At 40.8% G+C, this 19,603-nt stretch overlaps 2 protein-coding genes across 3 annotated transcripts in view; one reads left to right on the plus strand and one right to left on the minus strand.

Annotated features, from left to right (window-relative positions):
* The first annotated feature begins 726 nt into the window (after positions 1–726).
* On the plus strand, positions 727–2,073 carry LOC129768395 (tRNA N6-adenosine threonylcarbamoyltransferase). The gene is made up of 2 exons (XM_055770029.1): positions 727–942; positions 1,004–2,073. Exons 1-2 carry the CDS (start codon positions 828–830, stop codon positions 1,924–1,926), a joined length of 1,038 nt encoding a protein of 345 aa, XP_055626004.1. The 5' UTR covers positions 727–827; the 3' UTR covers positions 1,927–2,073.
* Positions 2,074–13,044: 10,971 nt separating this feature from the next.
* LOC129764961 (methylcytosine dioxygenase TET) overlaps positions 13,045–19,603 on the minus strand; it is a 297,435-nt gene continuing 290,876 nt past the window's right edge. For both annotated transcript variants that reach the window (XM_055764656.1, XM_055764655.1), the window contains 3 exons: positions 18,306–18,537; positions 16,535–18,194; positions 13,045–15,615 (listed from right to left, as the gene is read on the minus strand). In XM_055764656.1, the coding sequence (XP_055620631.1) occupies positions 15,577–15,615; positions 16,535–18,194; positions 18,306–18,537 (1,931 nt within the window). In that variant the 3' untranslated portion in view covers positions 13,045–15,576. The remainder of the gene's footprint in view (positions 15,616–16,534; positions 18,195–18,305; positions 18,538–19,603) is intronic.

Here is a 19,603-nt window from a genome sequence, read left to right on the forward strand (position 1 = left end):
ATCCGTCCTTGATGGCTTGCGCTGCTCTTTCAAGCTCCTCCTTCTTCCAACGTTGTTCGCCAATTCTTTTTTTGTAATTCAGCGGCATCTGGAATCAATTATACCAAAGAAAAGCCTCAAACCTGTAGGACCAATTCACCCCACAGAAGCGTGTCTATGTCACCCCACACAACATGCAAAAATTAAAATGCAACTTATTTCATTTATTGTTGCGCTGTATCAAATTGTTCCTATTCTGTAGGTGAACAGAACTTTACTGCACAATACACGGAAGGATGGTTTAATCAGCGGAAGAAAACCACGATCGGAAAACTAATATTTTTTGACAATCAAAGTTTGATAAAGATGTGGTCCAAATCAACCCCGTATGTCCCCCCATCTTACCCATCCAATTTTTTTCTGAACTCACTCGTTCATTATTTAACTCAAGGCGACTAGAAGTATATCCTAAGGTGGGCCAACTTGCTAAAACCACTCTTCAGCCATATTGGAAGTCTACTGTGTTTTGTTTGTAAACAAAACACAATACGCTAGGGACGAAGCTCGTTCGTGATCAGTCTGTCTCTTTCACTCTACAGGCAAATAATTCCCCTTCTGCTTTCTTCCGTACTGTTTTCATATACCGCTCCCCTTACCTACTTAGTGACGAAACGGCCTCACCTTAGGATATACTTCTAGGCGCCTTGATTTAACTTATTCAAGTTGCTGGCACCACTGCATTCAATGACATGTTATGTTATTTTTGTTTTGATCCGGCTTTAGTAATATTTAAATATTAAACTCGCTAATTTATTTTGCAACCACAATATATTACCATACATTAGAAAATGGTAATCGCTATCGGCTTCGAAGGCAGTGCTAACAAAATTGGGGTTGGTATTGTCCGGGATGGAGATGTGCTAGCAAATGTGCGCGAAACTTACATTACTCCGCCGGGCGAAGGTAATAGATACATTGACGTTCAAAAATATTCGTACTGCATTGGTTTCTCTTACTATTGAAGGATTTTTGCCTAAAGAAACCGCACAGCATCATCGCTCCAGAATTCACGATATTCTGAAGCGTGCCCTGATTGAGTCGGGAATCGCCCCGGCGGACATTGATGTTGTATGTTACACTAAAGGTCCAGGGATGGCACCTCCCTTATTGGCCGTCGCTATCGTCGCACGTACTGTCGCCCAAATTTGGGATAAACCTATACTTGGAGTTAACCACTGTATCGGACATATTGAGATGGGACGATTGATAACTAAGGCGGTAAACCCTACGGTTCTGTATGTTAGCGGGGGAAATACGCAGATAATTTCGTATGCCTGCAAACGTTATCGGATTTTTGGCGAAACTATCGATATCGCAATCGGGAATTGTTTGGACCGGTTTGCTCGCATTATCAAACTGTCCAATGATCCAAGTCCGGGTTACAACATTGAACAAATGGCAAAGAAGGGATCCAAGTACCTTCCGTTGCCATATTCAGTCAAAGGAATGGACGTTAGTTTTTCCGGTATATTATCATTCATTGAACAAAAAGCGCGACCGAAAGGAAACCAGAGAAAGCGAGCATCCGCGGTAGAGCCAGAGAAGTGGTCCGATGAAGATCTATGTTTCTCACTGCAGGAGACGCTTTTCGCAATGCTGGTTGAAACCACCGAGAGAGCAATGGCCCACTGTGGATCCAGCGAGGTGTTGATCGTTGGAGGGGTGGGTTGCAATGAGCGACTGCAAGAGATGATGGGAATAATGTGTGAGGAGCGGGGAGCGAAATTATTTGCAACCGATGAGCGTTTCTGTATCGACAATGGGGTGATGATTGCCCACGCTGGGTGGGAAATGTTCCGCAGTGGAACAAGAATGAACTGGGAAGACGCTACTATCACGCAACGGTATCGGACCGATGAAGTTGAAGTGACTTGGAGAACCGATTAGGTAGGTGTGCAGGTGCGCTAAATAAGAAATTTACAGATATGAAAATCGTTCAAGCAATGTATTGTGAACAGAAAGAAATCCTATTTTTTTAAATACCACTTACGCTCAATGAAGCTTGATAAGCAATCATTTTACTTTCTAATAAAAATAAGACAAACATTTTGTGTTTTGGTCGAAAAATTTATCCACGATTCCCTTAGCATGTTCGAGCAAGCTAGCTAGTTAGCTAAGGTGGGCGCTCCAGAATGCACTGATGAAGATAACCGAAGTCTTTGTTTACACACTTCTTTTTTTTAAGAGGCTTCAAATTATATGACACCCTGCACATTTTTGGAAATTCGTGAAGTCAAAACGGAAGGATAACAATGGGTTGCCCGCGGAAATGTTTCTGGGCAACGAGGATGTTCATTCAACTGCAGAAAAATGTAGATTGTTTGCAACTCACTTCAAAAGCGCATTCAACGACACGATTTCGTCAAGAATCTTGGACGCTTGTAGAGATACACCAAGAGATGTGTGCCATCTGGGAAACCTCGAGATCACACCGAATCAAGTGAAATTCGCCATAAACAAATTGAGATGTTCAATATCCAGTCCTAATAGAATACCTACCTACATCCTTAAAAATGTTGTGACGAGTTGGTTTCTCCACTCACGTCCATCTTAAATCTGTAATTAAGGCAACGCTGCTTTCCCACAAGCTGGAAGACGTCTATCATGTTTCCTGTGTTTAAAAAAGGGGATCGGCAGAATGTTGAGAACTACAGAGGAATAACTTTGCTTTGCGCCTGTTCCAAGGTTTTCGAAATTCTTATGAACGACCTACTTTTCGACTCTTGCAAGAATTACATTGCCATGGATCAGCACGGGTTTTATCCGAAAAGGTCAATTACCACGAACCTAGTTCAGTTCGCATCTTTTTGTATAAAAAACATTGATGCTGATGCCCAAGTCGACACCGTCTACACAGACTCGAAATCTGCCTTCGATAGAGTTGATCATGGAATACTGTTGGAACGATTAGGGAGAATCGGTAACTCCGCGGATATTATCAGCTGGTTCAAATCATACCTCTTAAATCGTAGGATCACTGTTAGCATTGGGTCGGTAACTTCGGAACATTTCTCGAATTTATCTGGCGTGCCACAAGGGAGCAATCTGGGTCGCTTGCTATTTTCAATATTTATTAATGAGCTATCTGTCATACTACCACCCGGTTAGAGACTGTTTTACGCTAACGACGTCAAAATCTACATGGTCATGAGGAGTATTGAGGACTGTTACGCTTTACAACGGCTGCTGAATCGTTTTACTGAATGGTGTACACGGAACATGCTAACGCTAAGCATTAATAAATGCAACGTTATCACGTTCCACCGCAAGCTCAATCCAGAATACAGAATACGATTACGCAATTGACGGACAGTCTCTCGATCGTGTATATCAAGTTCATGATCTCGGGATCATCCTAGACTCAGCATTCGCCTTCCGATCACACTACAACGACATTATTTCTAGAGCTAACCGCCAGCTGGGATTCATGTTTAAAATATCCCAAGAGTTTAACGACCCACTTTGCCTCCGGTCTCTATACTGCACTCTGGTGCGATCGATTCTGCAATTTAACTCAGTAGTTTGATGCCCATACCAGTCAACATGGACCGCAAGAGTCGAAGCAATACAGAGGAAATTCGTTACATATGCCCTCCGACGTCTTCCGTGGCGAGATCCATTGAACCTTCCCCGATACGAAGATCGATGCAGATTGCTGGGACTGCAGACACTGGAACAGAGAAGGAGTATTGACCAAGCTGTGTTTGTTGCAAAAATTTTCAACGGAGAAGCTGACGCACCGGAATTATTAGGACAACTTAACATCTACGCTCCTGAACGACTGCTTCGCCAACGAAACTTTCTGCTTCTTGAGCCCCGAAATACTTTGTACGGCCTCCATGACCCTGTGCGATTCATGTCGGCAAGTTTCAATGAAGTTTTCGCTCACTTTGATTTTGGTTCTACTGCGTCCGCATTCAAACACAGACTCACAGAACTGAATAGGATGAACCACTGACAACGACATTAACTATTGACAAGGGCCCAGTTCCCAATCAGTTTTATGTTATTTTTTTATGATTTGACCACAGTTGACGCCTATTATTATTTACTTTATATTTGTTGTGTTCAAAATGTGCTGCTTTTTTATACTTATATATGTTTTGCATGTGAATGAAAAGATATGGGGTTTTGGCCTTCTCTTTTTGGTTTTTCCCCATCTTAATTCATTAAGACATCAAAAAGTCAGATGAATAAATAATTTTTGTCCGCAAAAAAAAAAAATTGCAGTTAATTTTAGAAAAAAAATGGTCACACACGATAATCACAAAGTGTTCGATGAGTTCATTCAAGGTATTGAGTTTAAGTCGTGATTTCATTCGCGTGATGTGTCCAATGTTCAATATGTCCAATCACCGCAACCTAAACGGCCGTCTTTATCACATTGCACTAGCAGCAAACGATCTATTTGATTGTGGCAATGTCTATCACGACATCGGGCACAATGTTTGGTCGTGTACCTGTTTCCATGTTGGTAGCTCTCAGCTTTTCAGAGCACTGAGGGCACAATTGGAAAATACCGTTCGGTATATATTAGATAGTCGCGATTCTAATCTTCTGCTTCATCTATACCTGTTTTCTAGAAACGCCGATGTGATCGTTTCATGATGTTTCATCCGTTGTATCAAAGTTGTGCCGACTAACCAGTCCATATGGATTCCAGCATACCACAAATTCTACCTCCACGTCAACCGGAGTCCCGCCCGATCTACGAAGAGCGGACGGGCAATCCATCCGCTCGTTCGTACTACGGTGAAATTGGAGAATCTCGCCTATCTAACTAACTTTTTAGAGATTTATAATCTTGGAAGACCTTCAACAGAGTAGTTGATTGCAGGTCATTCAACGCCTCGTAGTTTACTAGACTTCTGTCCAGTCTTCGGAAAGCAACGCGGTGCTAATGTGCAACTTTTTGTTTTGCACCCAGTTGAACTCTCACTCCTTGCGCACACCTGCGCCCGGACGAATCAACGCGCACCGAAACAAAGTTGAAATGTTTTGTTTCAACACCGTTCGCTTTAAAGTTCGAACATCCTTTCTGCACCTTACACCGGTGTATATGCCCAATTTTAAACCGCGCTCGAATCTTGTTTGTCTGCTTTGCTTCCTCTGTTGAGGCGGTGCGTATGGAGACGCGCTGTTGTTTTTATACTTTGCTTAGAACGAACGAAGACAAAGCGGGCGCTAGAATCTGATGTGTATGTGTGTGTGTGTATAGAATGAGACGCGCATCACACAAGTGAGAAGAAATGTTTAGTATCTGAGTTTTGCGCCGGGTACATTTTGCGCTGTCGTGCTGATGAATTTTGTGCTCTTCGCACAAAGATAAAATACAAGTTTTCTTTGAACACGTGATGAAAATTAAACTCAAGCGCAGCGCTGAGTTTGTTTTCTGAAGATTGCTTCTGTCGTATCTCTGTAGCTTGTCGATTGGGACTGCCCACACTATCATGACGAAGGACCTGGGATTCAAGCCGTACAAGAAACGTAAGGTTCACGAGGTAATGGCAGCTACAACGAAAAAGAGGCTGGACAGAGCCAAACTGATATCCAGGCGTGGGTACTCCCACTGGTATTTATCGAGGAAAACGTGAAAATCAACGTGGCGCACTATAAGACAGAGGTTCTGGAGAAGTTTGTGCATAAACACCCACAGCTGGATACAAAGAGAGGAAGGCTTCTGTAGCAAAGTGTGCTACGACAAAGAAGATACATACGGAAAATTTTTGTGCTAGTTCGGATATGGAAGAGCAGTGGCGTCGATAGCGTATGCGTGATGCGTAGTGATGCGATAGCGTGATGCGTATATACAATCAGCACTGCGAATTAATTGACACAACAATGAATAAAAAACAGCTAAAAAGAAACATGTACCGTAGGAACAATATTTAACTTAAGAAAACATTGTAACATTAATATATAAGTATGTAGGCTACATTTGTTTGACGAAAATGAATAAATAAATAAATAAAAGATACACGATTTTATGGGTGCAGAAATACCCCTACATTAACAAATATTTCACCATTCGGCATACACCATATACGGATAGCAAAGAGAGAGGGGTGCAACTAGACACTTCCGCCACGGGTGCAGAAGCCACTGTGGAAGAGTATCCTTAGGGCGATTTCACATTATCCGGTTTCTGCCGGACCGGTTTCAAAAAATAGCCGCGGTTCATCCGCTCGCGGATAATCGAGGCTCTACTGTATAATGATTTATAAACGGACGGGGTTAATTTGCAATATCTCTTCTCTCCACAGTGTCCGTACGAACGAACGCTGCATTTACATTTCGAGCGAGTGATTTACGCACGCCTAAATTGCAGCAATATATAAATATTATACCTCACGGCTACACCCATTTCTAGGAATAGAATATTATGGATAGAAATGTACAAAACTTCCAATTTTTGTTAATTCAAACCATTTATGGATTAGAGGATCGTGATGTATAAAATATCTAAAAATTCTCCGAGAATTTCCAATTCGACAAAACAGTTATCAACTTTTAAACTATTTCATAAAATCGTGACATGTTTTCTGATTTGGTAAAATTTCAAGATTTGGAAAAAAATAGTTCTTCGTCTAAAATAGTTGATTTAGGTGAATTACAAAGGCAAAATATCTTAAAACTGTAGAAAATTTCTACGATACTCCGTTGGAGTTGAAAAATGGAAGGCTAGTCTAGGAGAAACATATCAGTATTATATCAACCACTTGCCCTAAGATTTCATTTCCAACAGCACGGAACGTGAGCACGAAACGTGAGCTTATCTAGCCGTTTCACTATGCTGAACGAGCGTTAGGTTCTATGTTGTAGGTTTTGGCACAGTCTAATCACTACGAGTGTGGTTCAACGTTGTAGGTAAAAGTCAAAATCCATTCATGAATGGCCAGAGATTTAAAGTAACACCAGTAAAAAAAAATCCTGTTCATATAGATTACAGGAGTTCTTAGTTATTAGTCCTTCGCAAAGTTTCTTCAGCATATAAATATTGTTTTGTTATGGAGAACATAGCAGGTGCATCTAAGAATGTTTGATTGATTGGTCTTATTTTCGGTTTTATTCACTGAATAAAATTCTTCATAAAAAATATGAGTTTTTGATTTTTTTTGGGCTTACTTGTCCCATTTTTATTTCTGAAATATTTGGTTAGCCTATGCATAAGTGAAACGGGAACCTTATTTGTACGATGGTGCAAACATTGTCACACATACGGTACTCGTCTGTACGTAACTTGGCTTTTCTAGTATATCTAACCTTATCGGATGTAGTGTCCAACTCGTCGGCATAGAATCCCATGTTTTCAGCGGTCGAACTGTTGGAGAACGTAAAGTACTTCTAGTCGTCCATAATGATGATGACATCCGGCTTAAAGTACTTACGGCGCAGCTTTTGGCGCTTCCCCAGGATTCGCTGCAGCTCCGTCTCCGTGTGCTTCGGTCTGGATGCGTTTCACGCCCTCCGCCTTTAGGGTTCTGAACACCGAGATCTGCAACGTGTCGAACTTCCTGGCCAGCTTCCTGGTGCTGGCGTCAATTTTGTTCTTGGCGGCAGCTTTCAATTGTGTCCGCTTGGCATCATAGTGGTTTTTTGTTATTGGCCATTGGCCCTCCAGCGTTGAATCGAGCGATCATGATCTAAATTGTGGGTTTCTTGTGACCCTCCATCAAAAAAATGCCTATGTTCCGTGCCCTTCATCTTAAGCAAACGAGCAACGCCCACAAAGAGGAGAACAAATCTACACACAGATGTTTGTCTCTCTTTCTCTAGAGCGTGTTGCGGAAAACGTGACATGAATTTAGTCAAGCTTCTCGGAGAATCCATCGTACAAAAGTGAGAAAGTTGCGGTGGGCAGAACATACAATCAGGATGCCAGATGCTCCCCGTTTAAACAGTTCTCCTCAACAACTCAGATGGGACCCGATGGAGAGGAGCAAAGTGCGTTGGTAATCAGATTGGGAGGCCTGTGGATACTACGCCGCGTAAGTAACTGTCGGAATAGAGCCCACTACCGAAGAGAATAGAAGCGACTAGTGGATACAGCTCGCATCATTAGAACTCTAGCCTGCTGAAAGTAAAGCATGTAAGATTCGGAACGAAATCCGATATCCCAAAATGATTCTCGTGCTCCCGTGGCCGGGTGGCACGAGGCTTGGACAACATTCGACGAGGACCTCCTAGCACTCGGAGTCTTTGAGCGATTTGTGTTAAGAACCATCATCGGCGGTGTGCAGGAGGATGGCGCAAGGAGGCGAAAGATGTGTAATTACGTAATAAATGGCGGTAGGTCAATATAAGCGAAGTCATACTAAACGGATTCTACTGTATTGTGAATTAGGCTTGTAAATATGTTAAACCAAAATAATCAAAAAAAAATAAGGGAAATGCGCCATGTTTAATTTGACCAAATTTTGATCGTAACACCCTTTACATCTTGATCGTTTTCATTTTGACGTAGGACTACGTATAACCTTTCAATATAGGGGCTCATTCCAATATTTCGGTGTGAAAAAGTGTTCAGTTTTTGAACGCTAATACCTCCTCAATTAATGAATGGATTTTGGTTCCAAATACACACATTGATAGCAAATATCTTCAGCAATTATTTATATGCTACACATTACGGTTTTTCAGCTCATATAAAGTTCAAATTGATGAAAAAAATGATGAGGAAAATTGGAAGAAAGAATTCCCTACTTTCCCATACATTTTGTCTGCGCTCCCGCAGCAAACAGCTTTTCATTACAAGCAACCACGGGTACGGGCGAAACGTACGTATGGGTGAAGGAGGGAGACAAAAAAGTCACAGAAGGGTTGTGTCCAAGACACGACCGCATAGTTGACGTAGGATTCCGTTAGGTTATCTGTTGATTTTGGATATGTTTGAAGAATTACATAGTTAAACTCTTTGATAATGATTTGATGGCCCTGAAAAGGGCCGGTTTGTTTGGCTTTTGGGTATTGTTTGTTCACTCCACCAGTGTTTACCAAGTGATGATGGCGTTCTGTATTTTGTACGGATGAAATAAAGAAAAAAAATCTCCAATGTAATATAAGATAATAACCAATACCGAACACAATTATCAATTTTTCTCATCAGTAAAAACATGTTCCCCCCCTCATATCCCCTCCTTTTCCTGAAGAAAATATGTCACCCTTCTAAATTCGAGTCGACCGCGAGTAATCGGTTTCCTATATTATTAACATTAGAATTAAGGAAAAATGTATATATACTAGTAACAATACAGTAAGGAGTTCGGCTCCTTTAAACCTATGTAACTGAGCCTGTAAAAATAAACGATTTAAATAAAAAAAAAACATGTTACTTTAATATAGAGAAAACATATTTGAAATGTAAAAGGTAATTTTTACTTTCTGAGTGTTTATTCAACCCAATGTGAATTTTAATTGGACTAACAACAACTAATTCTATATGCAGAGCATATGGGAAATCACTTTTTCTAATATTTCTTCACTTTTCCAACAAAACAGACAGCTTTAACCAAATGACCCGTTCTCAAGCGGGAACACACCTTGGTTTTTATTTATGAAAATTGAAATGAATCGTTTCATATATCAAGTCATTTTTAACACAACTGCTATCATATACGATTTTACACTTACGATGAAATATATGAAATTATTTGAAATTTCATGAAGCGACCAACATTAAAGTTGCAAATTTAAATTTTATTTACTAGAATTAATCGTATCACTCACCTTACTTGGAATATAAAAATGCTCCCGACTTTCATATATTTGCAATGCCGACCTTGGTTGTCTCTGTTAGGGAATACATTTCAGTGGGAACAAAAGCTCCCCCTACTTTTATGTATTTGCAATGCCGATTACCCCCAGGTAGTTTGGTTGTGATGTCTCTGTTAGGGAACACATTTTGGTGGGAGCAAAAGCTCCCCCTACTTTAATGTATTTGCAATGCCGATTTCCCCCAGGTAGCTTGGTTTTGATGTCTCTGTTAGGGACCCACATGTGTCGTCAATTTCGATCAATCAGAAGTGGGTATTTCCGTTAGGATAGGGGTTGAGATTGTTCAATTGTTCAATAGTTCAATTTTCAATAGATTCATGACATATATTATTTTCTTCAATATAAAAAATTGTTATGAAATGCCGAAATCGATTGACACAAAAATTCATCAATCCATCATGAAAGGACTGAGCAATAAGCGTTTGAAATTGGACAATTTTCACGATGTGCTCAATTTTCGATCTTCAATTTGTACCTCAATATGTTCCCGAAAGACGTAATCCTACGTCAAAAGAGATTATAAATGAATATAGGCGGTCGCTACAACGTTAACTATATGGCTATAAAAAGTGAGCGATGGTGGGGCTTGGCCACATTCTATCATTGGACGCCACGCAGGAAAGACGCTATCTTGAAATTGATTTTCAGCATAAGAGATATCGCTGCACTTGCCGGGGATGTATGCGGTACCATACCGCAAGAGTGAGAGACAGGAGTTTCAATGGGATGTGGAGCAGGAGAGCCTATCAAAGTGTGTTAAAAGCGGTGGAAGCGTCGTGCCGGGTGAATGAGTGGCTAACAGGGCTCGATTTAATAGAATGCTGGAGTTTTTAAACGGTTTTATTTAGCTGTGACATATTTGTATGTTTGTATGTAACATCTTTGTCTATGGCGCGGTACCACATCAATTGAAATATGACCCCTTTGCTGTTGAGCGATTGATCTGAAATTTGGAACACATCTCTATCTCTGCAGTCATTATAAAACTGCGTATTTCATGATCTTGAAAATCCAAATCCAAGATAGCGACCGCTACAAAATGACGGATTACATATTTTCTCAAAGCCCCATCAATATGGGTATCAAATGAAAGGAATTGACTAGTAGAACACAGTTATGAAAAATGCAAATCTATGCTCCATGATATCCGAATAATGGACACCCCTTGGTGTAGTCCTACGTCTCTCCGGTTATGTCTCCGACATTACCCACCCGTCTTTTTTTGCCAACAATCGTAGAATTCCTGAATTTATAGAAGCTATTGCGAGTTCGCAACCTCAATACACCCAATTGTCCACAATTATGGCCAAACGTCAAATATAGAGCAAAAGTGCGTAAAAATTCCAGCTATTTGGGATGCAGCAGAAATACCGTTCACTTACGTAACGTTTACACCCGAGTGAAGCCGTGGCAAGGGATGAAGGATTTCGCCATGTGTTCAATTATGAAGCCAGTGTTATTTTATACAATGTTTCTTTATTTCTTCTCATTTTCGAAAAAAATCGCTTTCATAATTTACTTCTTTCCCTCTTTATCTTCATTAAATATAATAAGAATATATAATAATTTTATTATTAGTGTTCATAATAATAATAATAATAATAATTGTTTCCTTTCTTGCTTATTTTCCTTTTTTTCTTTTCCGCATCATCCCTTCGTTTATTTTCACTGATGTTCAATTACTTTGTTTTCCATACTGCGTTCGACATTCTTCACGATTGAATACTCATTGAAGCGAACGTAAAATATTCAACTAGTGTGTGTGTACTTGTCCGTGTATAGTCTTAATAACCATTACCTGGTATCCGTTCTAACTGTCTATTCCTTTTGATTGACATTGAACATGATAAACAATGAAGCGACGATGATGTTGGATTATTCTGTGTGTATCGGTTGGATCATTTTGCAGCAAGAGGCTGCATCTTCTGCACCTTCCTCGCTCTAGTGTATGATTTGTTTGTTTTTTCATGTTTAATCTGTTGAGTGTCGAGTATCACTTAACACACGTAAAAAGTGACGAAATCATTCGGTGTCGTCCTGGTAAAATAATCATATGGTAGAAGTATGTTACTTTAGTTATGATATGAGATCATTTTGAACGGGTTCTCTCCTCCGATGTGTTTTGCGCCTTCGCTCTGGAATTCTTGCCTTGTATGTAGGGGCACAAAAAAGAGGACGTTTTCAATTTACTGTTCTGTTCTAACTCTACACGCGCGCGTTTCCATGATTGCTTTTTATTGCTACAAAATATATTTCTTATAGATTCTTACACAACAGTTTCCTCCTACCCTCCATTTTTTTTTGGCATTGCATATACTTTCTTGCGGGTTTTTTTTGTTTCTCTTGTAAAGTTTGAAGAACTAGTTTACGTTTTATCTTTCTGTTCGAAGCATCAGAGATTACTCGATTATGCTTTCACGTGTGTTGTTTTCTGTAGATAAGGTGTGTGTGTGTGTGGATCAAAAGTATGCACAAAGTCTCATATATGGTAGTTTACGAGAGAGAGTCACGCTCGCAGTCAAACGCAAACAATGTATGTGGGACAAACTTTCTTTTGGGTTTTATACAGTAGTTTCTTCTCACTAGTTATGGGGGGAAGTAGTCTTTAAAATCTACAAGCCTATCTCATTATCAATACGTATCTTAATTGTCTCAATATCTAATGTCTTTTGCTTCACATTGTTTTTTTTCTCTTGTTATTTGTTTGAATTTTGTCTTGGTTGTTCCGAAAAATATATATATGTATATATAACTATCTTATTTCACTGCCTCTACGATTTTTTTCTTGTTCTTTTTAATTTAACAATAATTTACATTCAAATATGGCCTCATACGATTTTTTTTCTCTTCTTGCTGCAGAACGATTTATGTGACTTGTCTCATCCCAGCTGTTTGCTAGTTTCTGTTCAATATATCAGTACCATTGCTGTATACTTCATTGATAACTGCAAGATATTTTTCTGTGTTTTTTGTCAATTTTTATTCTTCTATCCGGAAAACAGAGCGCAATTTGGAAATAGAATTTTTTGGACTCTGTTTGCCATGTGGAAAACAATCTTTGGTTACGTAGACCAAATAACAATCACCGTTTTTTCTTTTCTTTTTTTTTACTTTGGGTTGGATTTGTTTTTCTTTCGTTTTGGAGTGCACACAATTAGCCGAATCGATTCATCACTAATCGAAACAGAACAGAAAAGTGGGAACATAAAAATAAAACAAATCCGAACGAAATTGCTTAAAAAAACTGTAGTTTATTCTTCCGTTATTTACTGTTTAAAATAATTTTCCATGTATTTCATCGTTTGAGTATTCACTACTTTTACGCATGCTTTACGTGTTTAAGTTTTTTAATCAATATGGCAAATTTATCTTCTCCTACCTTACAGCTTATGACGTCTTTTCGCGCCCATTCTCCTCTCTCTCGGTCATCATTATTTTTGTTTAATTTTTCAATATGCTGATTGAATAACATTTCTACGCTTGCGTTTTTTTTTGTTTTGTTTTTACATCTATTATTAATGGGTTTTGTCTTGTTTCTACAGAGCAGAGTTCAAAAAACGAAGGTTCAGAGAAAAAGGGGAAAAACCAACAGAATCTTCTCATTTCGTTCCTGTTGGGCTGCTGCTGCTGCTTTCGCACTCCATATGGCCAAAAAATATTCGCGTGCGCACAAATGTGTTGCGACAATTGTTCTTTTCCGTTTTTTTGTTTACAATAACTAAACCACGAGAGATTGATCTCGCTCACAAAAAAAATGATGCTTAAACCTAATGTATAATTTAATGACAATAATCGTTACTTATATGCTTAAGTGTGTGTGTGTGTGTGTGTGTGTGTGAATGTGTGTTTTAACGTTAGTTGTTGTTGAATAGATTCACTTCATTTCACTCTGCTTTCAATACGCGCGCACACCCACACACGGTTTGCGTGTGTGTGCGTTTCTGTGAGTGGGGGAGGTTTCACTTCGCAATAAATAGTTAAATAAGGTTGTTTTTTAAATAATTAATGATTTCGTTCTCGTCCGGTGTTTTCCTTTTTTCAGAGCGAAGAACAACACGTGGCTGCTGCTGTTCGCGGCTAATGTCTTTTACATGTTTCATTTCATGATTCGAGAGTGGGGACAAGAAAATTAAAACTATCAATAATCAAAGCGTGTTTACGCGTTACACTACTACACAGGAGGAAACTACTTAATAGAAAGAACAAACAAATAAAGAAAAGGTAGGTAACTAGAGACTAATTAAAATATTAATACTTTTTCATCTTTGAATTTTTTTATCGTTTCTTGAATGTGGGGATGTTTGTGAACTGTGCACACATTCACATTCATTCGCATTCGTATCATTCACTAAACCTACTCAAACTAGGGTACAAAATATGTATGGGAAATGATGAGGGAAAGTATCAAAAACGATTTAATCTAGGCGCAATCGGTTCGCGCTTCTCTCGAGCGCAAGATTTGTGGGACAGAGAGAGACAAAATAAAACTCTTAAATATTAATTTGCTTTAAAACGATCTTACGAGAGATCACACGGATCACACGCTTACTGAGAGGAGGTTATGCGTGATCGCTGCGGAAAGAAGGAATTGAATATTTACAGGAAAAAATATAGGAGGAAAAAGTAACAGCTGTTTTTCATAAACAAATTTTGCACAATGGAGCACAGCAGGCTGGGAGGAGATTGACAGTTCTCCCCCCGACCGGAAAATTTCGAGCGAGAGCAGTATTCGCATTTCGTGTTTTTTTTTCTTTCGTATTGTTTCATCAATAGTAAGTAGTTTTGGTGGTAAGCAGCAAAAAATCAAGGAGATTAATGCCAGGAATGGCGGTCCGGACAGTAAGTATTTTTGAAGTTGCGAGAAAAGAAGCAATTTTTGAGTGTATTTTATGCGCATTTTTGATAATATACAACCAAATTTGATTTGTAAGTTTCATTCGGTCTGTGTGGATGTCTCTGTTGAGAGTGTGTGTGTGTGTTAACAATTTGTTTTTGTACTTTTGGCTTCGATATAGACTTTGTTTTGCTTTTCATTTACTTTAAATTTGCTATTTTTTCTCATCTAAAATATTTGATTTCTGTTCAAAAGTTATTTTTGATATTTTTTCTATGATGATTAGTGTATGTATGTGTGTTGCGCTTGTTGTTGTCGGTCTGATAAACGATTAGAACTAATTAGAACAGAGATTTTTTGCGTGAGAATTTAACGATTAAGAAGAGTAGTATTAATCTACGTCTACTCTCATCTTAAGACGGGAAATAACTAAACATTTGAACAAGTCAAAGAAACAATGAACGTGGTTTGATGTGTCTTCTTTTCTTCCTCCCATCAAAAATACTGGAACGTACGTATCGACGATCCTCACACACTCTTTCTCTTTCATCATCCGCGAATCCTAATATGATCTGATCATTTCACTTGATCGATCGATCTATCTCGGTTATCCATCCAGTAGCTCAGTAGTAGTAGTAATAGTAGTATTGGTTAGGATCATGCATTGCATCGTGTGTTGCTGTTGGTTGGCCCTGGAGTCCCCCCGGAGTTGGGAGCCATTGGTGTGGTAGCTGCGACTGCTGAAACGGTCGGGAGCTCGTTCCGCTCGGTAGCAGCGGCTGCGACGCCAACGGAATCGACGTTGTCAGTGCCGCCGACGATGTCGATTGTGTACCGTAGTTATTGTTATTGTTGTTACCGTTACGTGGTGGTGTATTTATAATCTGCTCATCCAGTGGTCGCCCTGGCGGCAGATTTTTCTCTCACCACTAGACACCAGAGTACTCGACGTCCATCATATCGTGTTCCTGTAATTCAAAAAAATAGATAACCAAAGTTAGTAACAGTTGAAATTTTCACTCTCGCATACGCTCAGCCAGAGTTTCCAACTATGATGTTCAACAACCATCAATAATGAAAATAAAAATCAGAAAGGAATCAGGATTGCTCATATTGGATTGTCCGGAAAGTTAGTGCCGATTTCTGGCAGAACAAAAAGAAGAGAATTTGCGGAGAACTGACCCTGTGATAATCCGAAGGTACCAAATCCGACTAGTTTAGCTGGTGGGATAGCATCTCAACGAAAAGTTGTCTTCTAGTGTTTGAATCGATGCTGTCCAACGGGGTCAAATAGCACGATTTGGGCGGCCCACTCACAGGTCCAAAATTGCAAAATTGCTAACCTAATTCATTGCGCAATAGGTTTCGTGTGTTGTTTGACAGACATGTGGTACCGTCTTGTTGAGACCACATGTCAACTAGTTTAAGCTTATGTAATTTGGGCAGTGCCACAAATTATCAAAACTTAGTCACGATTTAAGGAATTAACTTTTTCCCAGTGTCGGATGAATTCTGTTGGAACTCAACATCATATCTGCCATAATGAGTACGCGTGAACGAAAACAACACGAATGAATTTCGTAAAGCCTGCATTAAGGCACTTTCTTCACTGTCAATAATTTCAGATGATTATCACAAAAGCCAAATTGATCTTCATCGCTTGCAGGTTCAATACAAAATACAGTTTAAAACATTGAAAAAAATTGTTGCAATATAGTTGCCACTGCCCGTCTGGCGTAAACTTATGGTAAACTTATTTTTATCAGGAAAAATTAAGATCATCAGAAAAATCAGGCGAAATCGAGTGTTTGGATATCAGGAAACGTGTCAAAAAGTGTGGAAAATCCAGAAAAATCATGAAGGTTGGCACCTCTGCTCTCTACTTACATCTCCCATGTGCCGCATGTGGTGCAGATCGTCCAGCGGTTCCGCCTTGATGTCATCCTCCTGCATCAGCAGCATATCCTTGTCGTCGATCGGATCGTTCGTGGCGACACCCAGCTTTTTCAGCCGCATCTTCTCCGCCCATTCGGCGATGCCGTGTTTCGGTCGGTTCAGATTGCGATGCTGGTAGAAGATCAACGTCATCCGGGTCGGGTTCAGCCGGTTTGGCTTCTTCAGTGCCGTCGTCGAATGCATTTCCAGCTTGGCACACTCGATCACTACGCTTCCGTGGGGCAGCGCGATCGATACCCCTCCCATCTGGGGATCCTCGAAGCAGTCTAGGTTCTCGTTCGTTTCCGTCACCTCGCCGAGGGTTTCTTTCGGCGGTGGAGGTGGCGGAGGTGGTTGAGCGGGTTGCTGCATGACCGGTGCGATGATGTCCTGCTGCTTGGGACCGCCGAGGTGGGGCTGATGTGTGGGGTGCAGTTGCGTCGGGGCTGCCGGTGAGATGTGCGTCTGATGGTGCGGATGTGGAGGGTAGAGGTTCCAGTTGGATGGCGGAGGAGGTGCCGGTATGACCGCGGTTGGTGGTGGCGGAGGTGCTGGACCTGTACCCGGCAGCTGCGTTTGAGTCGTGGGATACATGTTGTGATATGTGGGATGGTAGCTCTGAGGTGGGTAGCCGTAGTTGTAGTTTTGGTAGGGGTCATATGGCGTGTAGGGTGGATGATATCCGTAACCCATGGGAGTGTTCGGATGGTAACCATATCCTGGGTTGTAATCCGGAGGTTTCGGTTTGACAAACCCTTGTTCCGGTTGCTGAAGTGTATGATAGGTAGTTTGGCTTTGCTGTTGGGTCAGCTTAGTACTACTGTAGTCATCCATATGTATTGGAGTCGGCGTTTTCGTCGGATCGGGAATACTGGGACTAAATGCGGAATTACTACTGTTACTACCCGGTCGCGTGGTAGTATCAGGGATTTCTTCGTTTCTGCCCAGCATCTTGTTGGGATCCGTCCTATTCCCATAGTAATCAGTCGGCCAGTTATTGTAATACTGTCGGTTATCGATGTACTGGCCGGTATTGTAGTCATAACTATACGGTGAGTCTAGTACCGTGCTGGAAATTTGGTTTGATTGAAGCTGTGCATCCGTGAAGTTGTCAATCATCGACGCCATATCTACGAGAGTACTGTTCCCGTTGCCCGGATTGTTCGGCGAATTGATGGCATTTGGCGGCGTGAATGCACTGTTCGATCCATTGTTTCCCACAGGAGGACCCTGATTGGGCCCTGCTTTACTGACGTGCGGAATGCCGTTGTTACCGTTGCCAGCGCTTCCAGCAGACTTTATGCTGTTGTTACCGGGAGTTTGCGCTCTCGGCGATAAGGAACCTGTAGAGCTTTGACTATTTTGGTTACTGTTGCTAATATTGGTGCCGCCGCTATTATTACTGGTTGACGAACTATTGGAGGAACCTTTCTTGCTCTTCGATTTACTTTCCTTCTTCGTTGGCGGAGGAGGTGGCGGTGGTGTCTCGGGAATGGATTCCTCATTGTTGGAATCATCCTTGGCCTTTTCATCCTTGCCGTTGCCCCGCTTTTTGCCGTGGCGTCGACATGGCTGCAGCGGAGTGGATCGCACTCGAACTTCGGTTGGGAATCTGAAACAGGAAATGCAAACCTTCGTTAGTATTGGTGACACTTGGGGATCAAGCCGAATCAAGCTTCTAGTGAGAGGCTCCCTAAAAAAGAAACCAATGCTTTACACTCACTTCTCCAGCACTTGAACGGCTCCGGTTTCGGCTTTCTTCTTTTGGCCTTCCTCGCTGTCGAACTCGTCCGTGGTGTCCATCGTGTACAGCGGGAGAATGTGCAGTTGCTCGTCGTCCGGTTTGACACCCGGCGGAAGCGGTTTCAGCAAAGTAACCTGAACCGTACACCCATCCTGCATGTTGTGCAAATCTCTGTGGGTGTGAGCGCAGAAATCCAAGCAGCAGGTCACGCCTGTTGGGGAATGGAACTTTTAATTTAGCGAACGGTTCACCAAATAAAAAGTGTGAGTCGATAATTATTGTGACACTTTCAAACTTGCGTAGCTTTTTACATATTTGACCAAAATTAACCAATTTTTGCCCTGTTTCTCTTTAGAGAGTTTGTTTACATCCGCACAGTTTTTCAGTTGTCAATGAGATTCTGGTCATTTTATAGCAGCGATCGTAGTAGGCATATCTGATATTTTTGACAGGGCAATTGGAGAATCTGTATCTTTCGATGGTAAAAATTTCATAGTTGAACCCTCACATTAAAAATCCGGCGTGTTCAGGTACTAAAAAGAATCGCCGTATGCGAGAATTTTATCATAATGTCCGTGCCTGCAAGTAACCAAACAGGGGGCTGAAGTAAAATTTGGTGGTCAAAGGAAGCGTTCGAAAGTTGTACAATAAGGTTTGGATGAAGTACGATGGATGTCTGCTGATGAATGACGAAACGTACGTAAAGATGAACTTTGGACAGCTTGCAGTCCTGAAATTCTATAAGGCCACTGTGAGAGAAGGTTTCCCCAGCAAATTTAAGTTCGTTTTCGCTGATAACTTTACCAGGATGTTCTTCATTTAACAAGGGATTGGCAGCTGCGGACAGAAAACCAAGGTTTCCTTAACAAACAGGACAAATAACTCGAAAATGTATAGGAAAGAGTGACTGCAGAACATCCCCTTCCGTTTATAAGCCTCACAAAGGTAAATAGCCACTAAAGTTGAGAGGTGTCGAGGGTACCGTGACAACGGGGTCGATTACATTGAAGAAAAAAAACCTCGCTAGCCTCAATTCAAAAAGCAAAGGCTAGCAAAAAAAAGTATTGCGCAGTTGTCAAGCGAAAATTGAAGAAGAATGCGCGGAAATTGAAGAAGAGTGCCAAAGTGACTCAGGATGCTGCTGAGATGAAAAGATCGTGGAATAAAATGGCCGTTGAGGTTGAGCAACCGAGAGCCCAAACTTAAATGGATTTTGATATAAAAACATGTTTTGTATCTTTAACCAACCCGAGATGCATTTGGTTTTTTGATTCCGG

This window comes from Toxorhynchites rutilus, chromosome 2, assembly GCF_029784135.1.
Source record: "Toxorhynchites rutilus septentrionalis strain SRP chromosome 2, ASM2978413v1, whole genome shotgun sequence".
Lineage (NCBI taxonomy): Eukaryota > Metazoa > Arthropoda > Insecta > Diptera > Culicidae > Toxorhynchites > Toxorhynchites rutilus.

What these genes read in the sequence shown, in the direction of transcription:
- LOC129768395 (XM_055770029.1), top strand. Translation starts at nt 828, where the DNA reads ATGGTAATCGCTATCGGCTTCGAAGGCAGTGCTAACAAAATTGGGGTT. An exon ending in CATTACTCCGCCGGGCGAAG is followed by an intron (nt 943 to 1,003) that starts GTAATAGATACA and finishes TTACTATTGAAG; the next exon opens with GATTTTTGCCTAAAGAAACC.